The sequence below is a fragment of the Camponotus floridanus genome, unplaced genomic scaffold (genome assembly GCF_003227725.1).
Source record: "Camponotus floridanus strain SB8 unplaced genomic scaffold, Cflo_v7.5 scaffold8, whole genome shotgun sequence".
In the NCBI taxonomy this organism is placed as follows: Eukaryota; Metazoa; Arthropoda; class Insecta; order Hymenoptera; family Formicidae; genus Camponotus; species Camponotus floridanus.
Window position 1 is genome coordinate 1703792 of NW_020229849.1, and position 12738 is coordinate 1716529.

General features: G+C 32.2%; 1 protein-coding gene and 1 long non-coding RNA gene across 11 annotated transcripts in view; one reads left to right on the forward strand and one right to left on the reverse strand.

Annotated features, from left to right (window-relative positions):
- The window catches only part of LOC105258193 (four and a half LIM domains protein 2), a 126059-nt gene that overhangs the window by 12825 nt on the left and 100496 nt on the right, over positions 1 to 12738 (reverse strand). For 7 of the 9 annotated variants that reach the window (XM_020029665.2, XM_011269306.3, XM_020029666.2 and 4 more), the window contains 2 exons: positions 3867 to 4067; positions 2361 to 2535 (listed from right to left, as the gene is read on the reverse strand). In XM_020029665.2, the coding sequence (XP_019885224.2) occupies positions 2361 to 2535; positions 3867 to 4067 (376 nt within the window). Of the gene's footprint in view, positions 1 to 2360; positions 2536 to 3866; positions 4068 to 7110; positions 7560 to 12738 lie in introns of those variants that run through there. The other 2 variants (XM_011269314.3, XM_011269315.3) reach the window with 2 other exon arrangements.
- On the forward strand, positions 9889 to 12183 carry LOC105258191. Of its 2 annotated transcripts, none has more exons than XR_002192874.1 (3): positions 9889 to 10333; positions 10768 to 11208; positions 12061 to 12183. It is a non-coding gene; the product is annotated as an uncharacterized LOC105258191 (long non-coding RNA). The 2 variants fall into 2 exon arrangements; XR_002192873.2 differs by lacking the exon at positions 12061 to 12183 and adding an exon at positions 11324 to 11436.

A 12738-nucleotide genomic window follows, 5' to 3' on the forward strand; every position in this document is an offset into this window, starting at 1 on the left:
GTTTTATTGTCTATGTATAGACTTATCGATTTATCCGCATTTTAATAAACTAAGCAAAGATTTATTTTAAAAAATATTTTTATAGTCACGATTAACGAATCTTTTTCTTACTATCGTTTTTTTCTTTTTATTTTTGTTATTTTTTCAATTGATAATTTGAAAAATTTGCTGATGTAGTCACCTAATTTTCCAATTCATTTCTCAATCGCCAGAAGAAAGAAGAAACATGATAAGAATAGATGGAGAGATAGATGGAGATTGAAAGAAGAAATATGACAGAGATAAAAAGCACGAGAATTAGGTAGATTGCATGTTTGCGGTATCATGAATCCGATCCAGTTTTACTAGCAATTCCAAAGATTGATATATAGTTTGCAATATGTCGAGTCCCGGTCACGCGTTGGCACCGAATCATTCGCGCCGACGATTCCCCGATCGGTTCTAATAGCGACTCCTTTTTATTATATCTGCCAAGGCTGAAATTGGGATTCGCTCTGACACCCACGCCGTCTGACCTTTCCCAATGTGTCACGCAAATTAATCCTAACGAGCAGCGGATATGTTGCGAAAGTAACGCGGACCGAATCTTGGCAATTAATATGTTTAATTATTATCAAAATACAGCGTGCATTTCTTTAATAATTTATATAAATCATTTAATGTATGTAAAATAATTATTTGTATTTAATAATTAAAATTAGTAATAATTTATCGATGAAAATAATTTCTTGTCAATTTTTTGATACCTAAAACCTTCCTTTTCTTAAAGAAAGCTAAATCTTCCTTCTAAATACAAAACGAATTTCTCTCATCTTTTTTATCCCCCTCTTCAAATCTTTTTGAATGCTTAAATATTCAAATTGCATCATATCTATTTAGAAAAAGAATTTGTCTCATCTTTTATCTTATCGGTATCAAGATATGCGAGTTTACACGTTTTTTTGCGCGCTTAAATATTGAGATTATCATTAATCTCTTGAATAAAAATAATATTTACGTTATTCAATCGTCTTGGAAAACAACAACTCGGGCTTGTCTGTAGCGTTTTTTAAGCGGCTCGTTATCTCTTGAATGCATTACGCAATATAAACCATCGATCGCGTAGTCTTATTATTAATTGGACAAAATTTCTGAGAGGGAGAAAAGTAGCAATTTAATTAAGATGCAGGACAATTTAACGTCACTAATAAAGGACTGGCGAATTAGACATAAAAAGAATGACGTGCTCTCAATTTCAAAATGGCTTACAATAATTGGCCTGTGTCTGGAGTCTCGGGCAGCCTTGACTCAGTTACCTTAATAAGAAACCAAATGCAAGATCTATATTGCTTTTCTCTTTCTCGAGCGTCCATGCTCCGTGCCTGACACCATGAATCACTGTCTGGGAACGATTCGCCAATGATCAATCAAGAACAGGTGTTAATGATGAAGATTGTAGGTGGAAATTACTGTGAAATTTCTTCTCAACACGACCTTTTATTCCTTATCGTGATTATTATTCTCTGTATCTCTATATATATCTCGCTTTACAAATTATATTATTCTCACGTTTATTTGTGTTTTATGATGTAATGACGCAATTATTCAGTAAGAAGGCTGTTAATCGAAATATTTATCAGTTGTGTCACATACATATCGCGTTGTTCACTTCATCTATTAAATGGTATATTCATATATTTGGTATATTTATATTTTTATATATTTATTTATATATATTTATATATATAATTTATATATATATTTTATATATTTTTATATTTTTTATATTTGCATTTTTATTTTTGTATTTATTGCTTTTCAGAAGCTCAATCTTGTTAGATTTAATGACGCTATAAATTCTTTACAATGCAGTAAACTGCAAAGATGATTAGTGAGTCATAAAATCCATAATCATATTTAGGTTTCTGGAACACGTGCATTTCAACTTTTTATTTTTTCTACTCTTGCTTAAGAGATGAAAAGAAAAGAACGATTTTATTTGTTGTAATCTATTATTACAAGAAATAATTATCGAAAACCTTATTAATCTGTTTTATTACAAGAAAATATTTTATTATAGAAAATACCTTTTCAAATAATCAAATTTTATGAAAATACAATTATTTTGAAGTTTTGTGAAATTTTAATGATCTTTTCTTTATAGAAAAGTTATTTTATACAGAATTAAATGGAAATAACATTTTTCTATTCCCATTGTGCATACTATAAACAGTTACAAGCAGACGTAATATCCGCGTTGAATATAAATATCTGATGAATATATTCATATTTGAAAAAGCAGTTACAAAGTTCTGTGATATGTTAGGAACTTTGTTTAGATTGGAAGACGGGCTGTGCAATATTATAAAGAGATTACATACCAGCACGGAAGATCTCGCCACATCCATCGCAACGGCTGGCGAATTGGGCGTCGTAGCAGTTGCCGCAATAGATCTTGTCCACCTTGCTACCAAACTGTTTGTCCACCAAAGACACTCTGCACCTATTGCAGAGGAAGCAGGCTTCATGCCAATGCTTGTCCTTATACGACAGATCCTGTAAAACAATATTTTACATTAATTTCGCACTTTTTTCCAACTTTTATTTTACATATATGTAACTTTCGTAATTGTTGAAAAATAGCTATTATTATTACGCAATATTCTTTCATCAAATGTGTCTGATCTGAAAAAGTTGCGTTCCGTTTAGAATGACATAAATTATAAACGAGAATAAATCGCAGAAATACACTGAGGAAAAAATTATCTTGAAATTAAAAAATTTTAGTTAACTCAAGAAAGCTATTTATTCGGTGGGTACTAATCACGTATTTACTTGTATTTGTAAAACGTCTGTTTGCTTAAGTTAAGTATTTATTTAATATGTTTAAAAAAATATAATTTTTAATTAAATATTTTAATTTTAATTTTACAAAATATTTATTAAAATGCACTTTTTATTTCCAAAAATTTTAAATTTTTTTAATTTTAAGAAGTAATATATTTAATTTAATAAATTATAGTATATATTTTACGAAAATAGTATTTAAATATAAAAAATATATAAATGAAAATAATGTACTTAATATAACATGCATATTGAATTAAATGCTTTTGCTTGAGTGAAATAAACAATTCCTTCCATTTAAAGTAAAAGTTTGAAGAAAACAAATTTATTTGATTTAAAAAAATTTTTCCCTTAGTGTAGAGACAATAGATTATAAACAAGATTAAATTTGCATTTAAATCTAAAATTATATATTGCAGGATTTAATTAACCTTTCTTAAGCATGTAGTGTCACGTGTATCGCGATAGAATTAATAATTTCAACGGAAACCGTTGCACATGTTGCAATCGCGAAAATGATTAATCATGTAAATTATATAATTACATCATGGTGATGATGATCATGAGAAAAATAATTTGTCCTCACTCGCTATGGGTCGATGATTTTTGCGCGTAGGAGCGAGCGAAATATTATAATAATAATAGCGATCGCGCGTGCGAGAGAGCGGAAATCGGTGCTTGAAGCCGATAAACGGGTACTCGGCACCTGCATCATCGCTTCTATTTCTAGAAATGAGTAAGTCAACGCCCATGCCTCTCCATCTATTGACACCTGGTCTCATAATCATTCGACGGTCGCTAATTGCGTCTTTGGGCCGTACAACGGACGGTCAAGTAATTTATCGTTCGCGTACGCGTCAAAAAAAGCGTATAACTTAAGCTGAAGAATGCTTAAGAAGGAACAAAATTTTACGAGCGATTCTGAATTTAATCGCGTCATTTCACACATATGTGTCTTGTAAAAATTCAAATTTTTAAAAAATAAATGTACAGACCCGAGTTTCAAATTACATATGAAATATTCCGTGATAAAAAAATACCTTGGAGTCAATGCCGATGATTTTGCTGCATTCCTCGCAGCCATTGGCGAATACGCTCTCGTAACACTTAATGCAGTAAGGATGCTCGTCTCTGAGAACGTAACGCTGTCCTGTTAGGGATTCGTCGCACTGCCAGCAACAGAAATGACCGCTATGCCAGTCCTTGTTCATCGCCTTTGTGTATTCGCCACTGAAAATCAACTGCAATGCGAATACCAAGCGTTTAGAATTCACGTTACACAAGTATTTGTTAAAAGTCAATCTCAGAATTTTGACATTGATCGATTATTTGATGTCAAATATTTAATTCTGAATCATACTTTATGTTTATTCTTAAACATTCGTCAAATTTGATTCATTTATGCTTTGTCACGTAAATCTTTAGTTGAATCATTTCACTTTATTTTAACAATATTTGCATAATTCTTTATTAATCGTGATGCTAAATGTACAATATTGATATTAATAAAATTTTATGCTTATTATATAATACTTGTCAAATTCTGATTTTTTTTTTAAATTTACTTTAATATTAGATTTACATATTAATTACGACTCTCCTCAAAGAAGTATAAATTTTAATCACGAGTTAAACAAATAAATGTATCGCAAGTTAGTTTGCTACTCATAAAATCGAAGTCTAATTGTAAGAATGACGTCTAAATTAAATTTTTCATATACATTTTTAGCAGACTACGTTTCCACACCTAGTTGTGGAAATTTGATGGTACATATCGAGAGGAAAAGTCACACACGGTAGTCGGCTCTCAAGACGTTTTTTTTTTCACCATTTTAAAGGAAACGACATAAAACGTCCAAGACGTTCCGAAGATAACACGGTAAGGAAATCGCATGCTCCTCTCATTGTGTTTTTCTATCGTATTGCTGTTTCGTCGAGAGTCCTTCGATCGGGTTTCTCGATTGTGCGCGATTATCGCGAACGGAATCGTTGGTTCGTGCCGGTAATATGTACCTTGGATGAGTGCTGTTGTATGTGCTGGCTGAGTATTTCTGTACAAAGTCATATCTATCGTGACACGCTTATGACTGTACAAATCTTGTCTCGATCGTTTTTCATGTTGCGTAAGTCAAACAAGTGTTCTTTTTTGCTTTCTTAAGGGCTCCGCGTTTTACCAGTCTTCGCGGAACCATTATTTTTTACCAAAAAACTGGCGTCATTTCTATTCCATGCATTATAAAGTAAATACTTTGCAAGCGAATAAATAATGGTTTCTTTTAAAAACTGATAAAAAACTAATATATATTATATATGATTTTATGAAAATAGAGCGTCTTTCTCTTCTGCCCGATTTCCTGAAGCGCCTGGATTTGGCAAGATACGTACAATGATTGTACGAAATATGGCTTAAAATCACGAAATGTCAGAGGACATCCGGAGGAAATTATTTCCAGAGTGATATCGTTTTAGATACGGGAAGCGTGATCCTTGCGTGACGAGGTAGAAACGAATGGTATCCAAAGTTAATCTTTTTTTATTCAGGAGTATTTTCGGCTGCTCGTAAATCGCTTCGACTTTATTACGAGCGAACACAGTAAGGAAGAGTATTTGTGAGACCAATTGCGCTCCAAGTACAATTGAATCACGAAAGAAAAATCGCAGAAACTTATTTTTTATTTTCATTTCCACGCAATGCAGTTATATCTTAGACCTTATGCAATTAACTCTAAAGAGCGCAAGAGACTGAGAAAGAAAGAAAGATATTAAATTAAATTAATTAAGTTGGATTAAATTAAAAAATCGATATAATTTTTAAGATCATTTTACCACACTTCGTGAAAATGCTTCTTATATTTATTCGCGTCGAAATGCAATGATTGCAATTTTTTCCCCATTTATAGTTTGAAATCAAGATTATATGGATTTGAAGTATTGTTTTCGTTATCGACAATCTTCATTAAATTTATTATCTCTCGATAGTTTTTCTTCATTTCTGATTCCTTACTTTTTTTCTAGATCAAAATCTTACTTATCGGAGTAGATTCACTCGATTAAAATCAATTTCAAACTTGAAGCGCAACCGCGAAATATACGTTTTTCAAGCTACCACACAGAAAAAAAGGACATTCTTGTTTTGAAAATATATTACTTTTAACATGGACATTCTTGTTTTGAAAATATATTACTTTTAACATGGAAATTTTGAAATGAGATTATACTGCGTTAATTAAAGAAAAATATAATTGCTTACTTGAATGAAGCCAAAAAAAGGACATTCTTGTTTTGAAAATATATTACTTTTAATATGGAAATTTTAAAATGAGATTATACTACGTTAATTAAAGAAAAATATAATTGCTTACTTGAATGAAGCCATTTTATACAGTTCAATCGAGGAAAATATATTCTTATGGTTGAAGATTTAATTTTCTCGAATGAAAAAGAAATAATGTTGGATAGAAAATAACATTTTTAAATGAAAGATTCTAATTTTCTGAAAGTAGAACCAAATAATTATATATTCTTGATAATTACAATATTAAAATAAGACTGTAATATCGTTGAAATTTAAAATTATTAAATTCTTCTAGGAAGATTATAAATTGTTGCGTATATACGAAACAATGAACGCGTTAGTTTAAGTATATAAATTTTGATTTGACATTTATTTTTTTTTCTATGTATAAATATATAAATTCAGCACACAGAAAAAAACGATATTATTGTTTTGAAAATATATTTAGTTTTGACATGGAAATCTTGAAATGAGATTATCGCATTAATTAAAGAAAAATATAATTGCTTACTTGAATGAAGCCATTTTATATAGTTTAATCGAGAAAAATATATTCTTATAATTGAAGATTTAATTTTCTCGAATGGAAAAGAAACATTGTTGGATAGAAAATAACATTTTTAAATCCGAGATTATAATTTTCTTAAAGTAGAATTAAATAATTATATATTCTTGACAATTACAATATTAAAATAAGACTGTAATATCGTTGAAATTTAATTATTAAATTCTTCTAGGAAGATTATAAATTGTTGCGTATATACGAAACAATGAACGCGTTGGTGTAAGTATATAACTTTTGATTTGACATTTATTTTTTTTTTCTGTGCACCACTATATTGTTACCGCGATGTTTCAGGGACAACGCTCTCAGGATCCCGTTCTTGAAGGATGCGGATCGCGACGGCCGTTAAGAGGAGCAAGAAAGAAGAAGTAATGATAAATAGGCTTTGCGGGTCTGCCGGACTATATCGTCAGCCAGCACATACTCTTCGATGGCGTGGTGATTCTGCGTGCTGTCGACCTCCGTGATCGTGACCTCCGACGCGTTCTGGTCATGGCTCTCTCGACGCTTGGTCGTCTTCTTCACTTTGCGCACCTTGCGCTCGGTGGTCGTGTACACTACACTGTCTACGTCCGCCATCTCTGTGTTTTACCCTTTTCCGTCTTCTCCGTCACGATGCGCTCTCTCTCCTAAGCGATAAGATCGACCGGGGACCGCTGTGTTTGGGTGGCTTTCTCGAGAGGGAAAAAGGATGCGAGAGAGGAAAGTGAAGTAAGAGAGATGGGAAGGAGAGATGGGAAGGATTTGAGAGAGTCCGCGACTTTTTCGACGTCGACTTTGGAAAAAGAAAATCGGAGCAGCGAGACCACTGGTCCGGGGCTGCTACTGTTCAGCGGCTTTCGAGCTTGCGAACTGACTGACTGAAATCTAGGATCGGTCCGCTCTCCGGGCGTCATCATATCGGGACGCTATTTTCGGCGTCCCGACGACTCCAGAAACGTGCCGCGCGCGCCCGCCGCCTCCCCTTCGCCACCCTTTCTCCCGGTCGTCCTTCCACACCCTCCTCCCTGTCGTCCGATCGCTCTCCTCCCTCCTCCACCCTTCCGTTCCTGCGTGTCTCTCTCTTTCTACGTGGCCTCTCCTTCTCTTGAATCTCGATGCAGTGTGCCGGGTGCAACTTTTCTACGATACGCCCGTTTACTCTTTCTCCTCGTCTATCTTTCTTCCTCCTCCAATTTCCTCGTCTTGCTCTCCTTATCGCTCGTGCTCCGAGATTCTCACCAATCGCCTCGATCCTCTCGATGACATTTCCGCTCCTTGGATTCTTCTTCTTCTTGCCGTCTTCCTTTTACGAGTATTTCTGGAAGATCCTGTAGCTCCGATTCGCGCGGGGAAACCAAGTAGGATCGGCGTAGTTCGCGAATTCCGGACGAGCTTCGCGGAGCGGAGCGTCTAACATTTTTCGATCGCGGGAGGAACGGGGAAAGCTGCAATGCGGGCAGACGTTTCGTTAAAATCAGCTTTATTCTTCGTGTTAAATTGTTGATGCCGCATCGCCGTCGCCTCCATCGTTGGCTCCACCGTTACCATTACGGGTGATACGACCGCGAAAATACTTGGCAAGAATTTATTTTTCATGGAAAACGATCGAGTCGCATATTTTTATGAATAATCCGCTATAACTCGAGTTATTTATCGGTCTCGATCGAAACGATTTAGTTGAGAATTGAACATATCGTTTTTTTTTTAAAAATATATTTATAAAAAGAAAAGGAGAAACAATTGATCCTTAGCAACGTTTCCAAGATGAGATAAATATTGATATATAATTATTGTTTAATCATTACAAATAATGTATTAATATAATGAAATTTTTTGAATTAAATTTGGAAGCTTATAATTTTTGCTTTAGATGGAATAAAATAAATTATCTTTTTCGCAGATATCGTTTACAACTTTTCGTATAAGATTCATTAAAGTAAAAGGCTCTTGCTTGAATTTAATGTGTGTGTAAAAATATGAATAGGTTCATAAACATATCGTATAAATAGTAACAGCGAATAATAAAATCATCAAATAGCCCGTTTACGATCAATCTAAGAGTTTCACTCTCATTCAAACTTTTGATGATTTTGTCGTAACACGTTTATGTGACGTGTTTTTAGAATTTTTATTATTCTATCTATTTTTTAATTTTATATCTAGTACTAAAATAGAAAGATCGTCCCTTTAACGCGAGTGTATCGTTTTGGGAAAAGTATCAAATTGCCGGTTACACGACACTGCGATAAAAACGGGGATGCATGATCGATATATGACTCAGAATCCCCTGTCGATTTTTTCCCTTTGGATCTGCCGAAAAAAGGGTGTTGTCGCGACGACTTGATCTCCTGCCAAACAGGTGGTTCCGGGCCGCGTACGTGGGAGCGCAGAAAAATAGAATTGAAACGAAAAGTAGAGATAGAGAGAGCAATCGGCGAAGTAATTGGGTCGGAATGTTTCACACATCACCAATATCTTCCATCTACCCACGCATAGGGGAGGAAACTTGTGTGCACATTAATTCATGTAATTTCAGAATGTAAACTAATTTGTGAGAATGTTAAAATCGATTGGCGAAAATAAGAAGGATGTGCAAGGTTCGAGATATACATATTTTTATTTTTTAATTTTTAATATTTTTTAATTTAAAATTCAAAAGTTGCGAGTGACGCGAAAAAATCTTGTAATAAATTTCCTCTTTGCATTCTTATGCAATGTATTATTTTTCATAACATATTCTTATATACATACACACATACGCATGGATATATATAACAATGTAAAATAATGTACAAATGCAAAGATATATATTTTTTTATTACAAAAAAATTTCAATTCACTTTTGGTTTTAGATCATTAAAAATTGAAGATTAAAAGAAAAGAAAGAACTTTAATGTTTCTAAAAAAATTGTATTGCCTTAATGCATAAGACTAATTAAAATTGTGATAATGCTTCAATATTTTGATATTATTTGGGAGATTTTAAATAATTACAATTATCTATTTTGCTTCACAATTTAGAAGTCTGAAAATGTAGATTAATGATGGGATGCTTTGTGTTGTATTAACAATATTTGTCGATGCTTCTATCATTTTTTTTATACTAAAAAAATATTATTTAAAATAAATAAAGCTGCAATATAAATTCAATGTGATTTTACTTTGTAATACTCACAATAAAAAATTAGTTATACAGAATTATTAATATTATACAAACGATGTTTCAGCACAAAATAACGGCTTAATAAATAATTGAAATGCCACAGGAAGTAGAGTACTATTATAGAGGATGCAACCAATCGGTAATATAATATTACGGGGGCCTGATGGGAGAATTAAAAATATTCAGGCGGCGTTTCGTTTGAAAAAGAAGGCGGCATCACCGATGATTCGCGGCGCCGACAACGAATTTCATCGTCGTGTAAATGTCGTGTTGGATACGTGCGTGCGATGTATACGTATATTATTTGCAGACGGGTATGAGATTGATATTTTGGGAGACCCCACGCGAGAGGCACACGGCACCAATAAACGTCGTGGCACCGCTGAGAGCTTCGTGCAAATATCAAGTGCGTTTTGTTACGGCGCTCTACCCCGATGTGAAAGCAAATTTCATCCCGAAATGCAAAATCGACCCTCCTGTATGCTTGAAAAATTATTACAAAGTAAGATGGATGGCATTAATTAACTTTAATGCCAACTGCTTTTGTGAAACTCCTTGGATATCGTTGTTATTATATTGTAAATATCTCTACAACTTTCAATTTCGATGAATATTTATATTCATTATTAATATCGCTCAGCCTACTGAAAGATGCAAGCTTACCAAGAGTAATTTGATAATTTTTTATTGTTCAAATAATTGATTATTTATTTGGCTTTTCTTTCAGAAAATTTTAATCACTAACAAGCAAGATTTTTTTTTAAGTGTCTTAAGTATTTAAAATAACTTTTAAAATAACTATTGTATTTATACGATTTAAAACAATTAAGATATTTATAACTTTACAATTGTGTTCAATAGTTTATTTGTATGATAATATATTTTTAATAATGTTTTCAATATGCTAGATTTTCTTATATTTGTGCTTTATTGTAGTGTCAATACTTGGCTACTAATTTCACGAAAGTGAACGAATATCTTCGTGGACGAGAAACGATAGAGAAGCGTGCGGGATCCTTTAGCAACGAATGCTCACTTGCGTGGCCAAATATTCGAAATATTTTGGGAACAAGTATTACGAAAGATCGGAAGTAGCGTCCACACAACGGTTGAACATAGCGAGACTTTTTCCTCATGGTAATACGAAAAATAAAGCTAGCAAATTGACTCGCCCGGTTTATTCAATGCGCCTTGTTAAAAAACGTTTATTGACACATTGGACCTCAAGAAATAAAGAAATCCAACGATCAACGGCGATTATTTTTAGTTGCCAAAGCTTCAAATACACTGGATATTAAAAGACTCCATTCGTCATGAAGCCTACTCGCATAGCTATAAATGCGCGATTTCTTGGATAAATTGTAAATTGCTCTAACTGTAAGTATAAAATCCCATTTTTTAATTCAATTCGTGTAGATTACGATGAAGAAACCATAATAGTTACGCAAGCGATCGATTATGACAGGAGAAAAAATTCTGGATTTTTTTATAGCTTATGGCTCTTTTCGTTGATTGCAAACAACTTTAATTCGATAAATAGACAAATAAAATATTCCAAGAATTTCTGCACAGAAATTCTAACATCGTTAACTTTTTCTTTCTTTCTCACTTTTTCCTCTCTCGTTCAAACGCCTGTGTTAATCATTTTTTAAGCAGTTACTTTGTTTTTATTTTATATATTTAGTATATTTGATTGATAAAAGAATTTGATAAAAGAATATATTTTATCATTTTCTCGAGAGAAAATTATTTAAATATCTACATAAAATTGTGAACATCATTTATATAAATTTCTCATGCGTTTTTACATAATAAAACTTGATTCCTTGAGATATGATAAGATTTAACAGAGAAATTAAAATTTAAAAAGAAGAATGAAGAGGAAGAATCAAGATTTTAATTGTGAAAAGTTTTCGAAATTTTATGATAAGTATTAAATTGCCGAACATTCGAAAGGAGTATAATAAAAAGCTAAATCTACTACATCAAATGAAATTATGGTGACCGGTCACCTAAATATATTACATTTTTGAGCGACTGCCAGAAGATAATTTAATTGCTCACGAATCATCTACAATCCCTCTCCTTGTCTTGATTTATCTGAAAGAGTATCGGTGAAAAGGAGAAAAACATTGTAAACGATTCTTATATTTGTGTATTCGCCAAAGTGTTGTAAAAGATTTCCTTGTACGTTGTTATTGCGTTTCATGATCAACTTCGAACTGTAAGGAGGACCATTATATTCTGTCTCGCAATATGGGTGGTAATAGAAGCTGCATATTTCATAATTACACGAATCCAGTTGATTTATTTTTGGAAGATACAATAAATAAGCGGAATGAAAAAATTGAATTCTTTTTAAATAATTATCTAGCATTATAGTTCTTAAATCGAAAAATTTAAATTTCTTATTATATTACATGAGATTTGATATTTCCTTGTGTAAATAAATTTGTAAATTTAATATATATTCTGGATTATATATGAGAAAATTATTATTTAATTTTCTAAACCTTCTTTTCTCTTTTAAGAAAAAAGTTTTGACATGTAAAAGGATATTAATATAAAATAATAATATAAAATATAATTTCTATATACATCGATACATCAATAAAATAATATGTACATTTCCCTCAATATTATTATAATTAATAAATTATAATCTTTTGAATTACATATTAACTTATTTTGTTTATGCATAAGTTCAACACTCTGGGAAATTTATCCATTTTGTACCATGGATTGAGAATTTGAATTAGTTGTCTTTGATATCATTAAAATTTAAGGGGATTAGTTTAAACAGGTATAAAAATTTATACCTGACTTAGGTTCAAACGGGTATAAAAGTTTGGAATTTAAATAGGTTTAAAAATTAAAGGTATACAAATTTAAATTTAATAGGTTTAA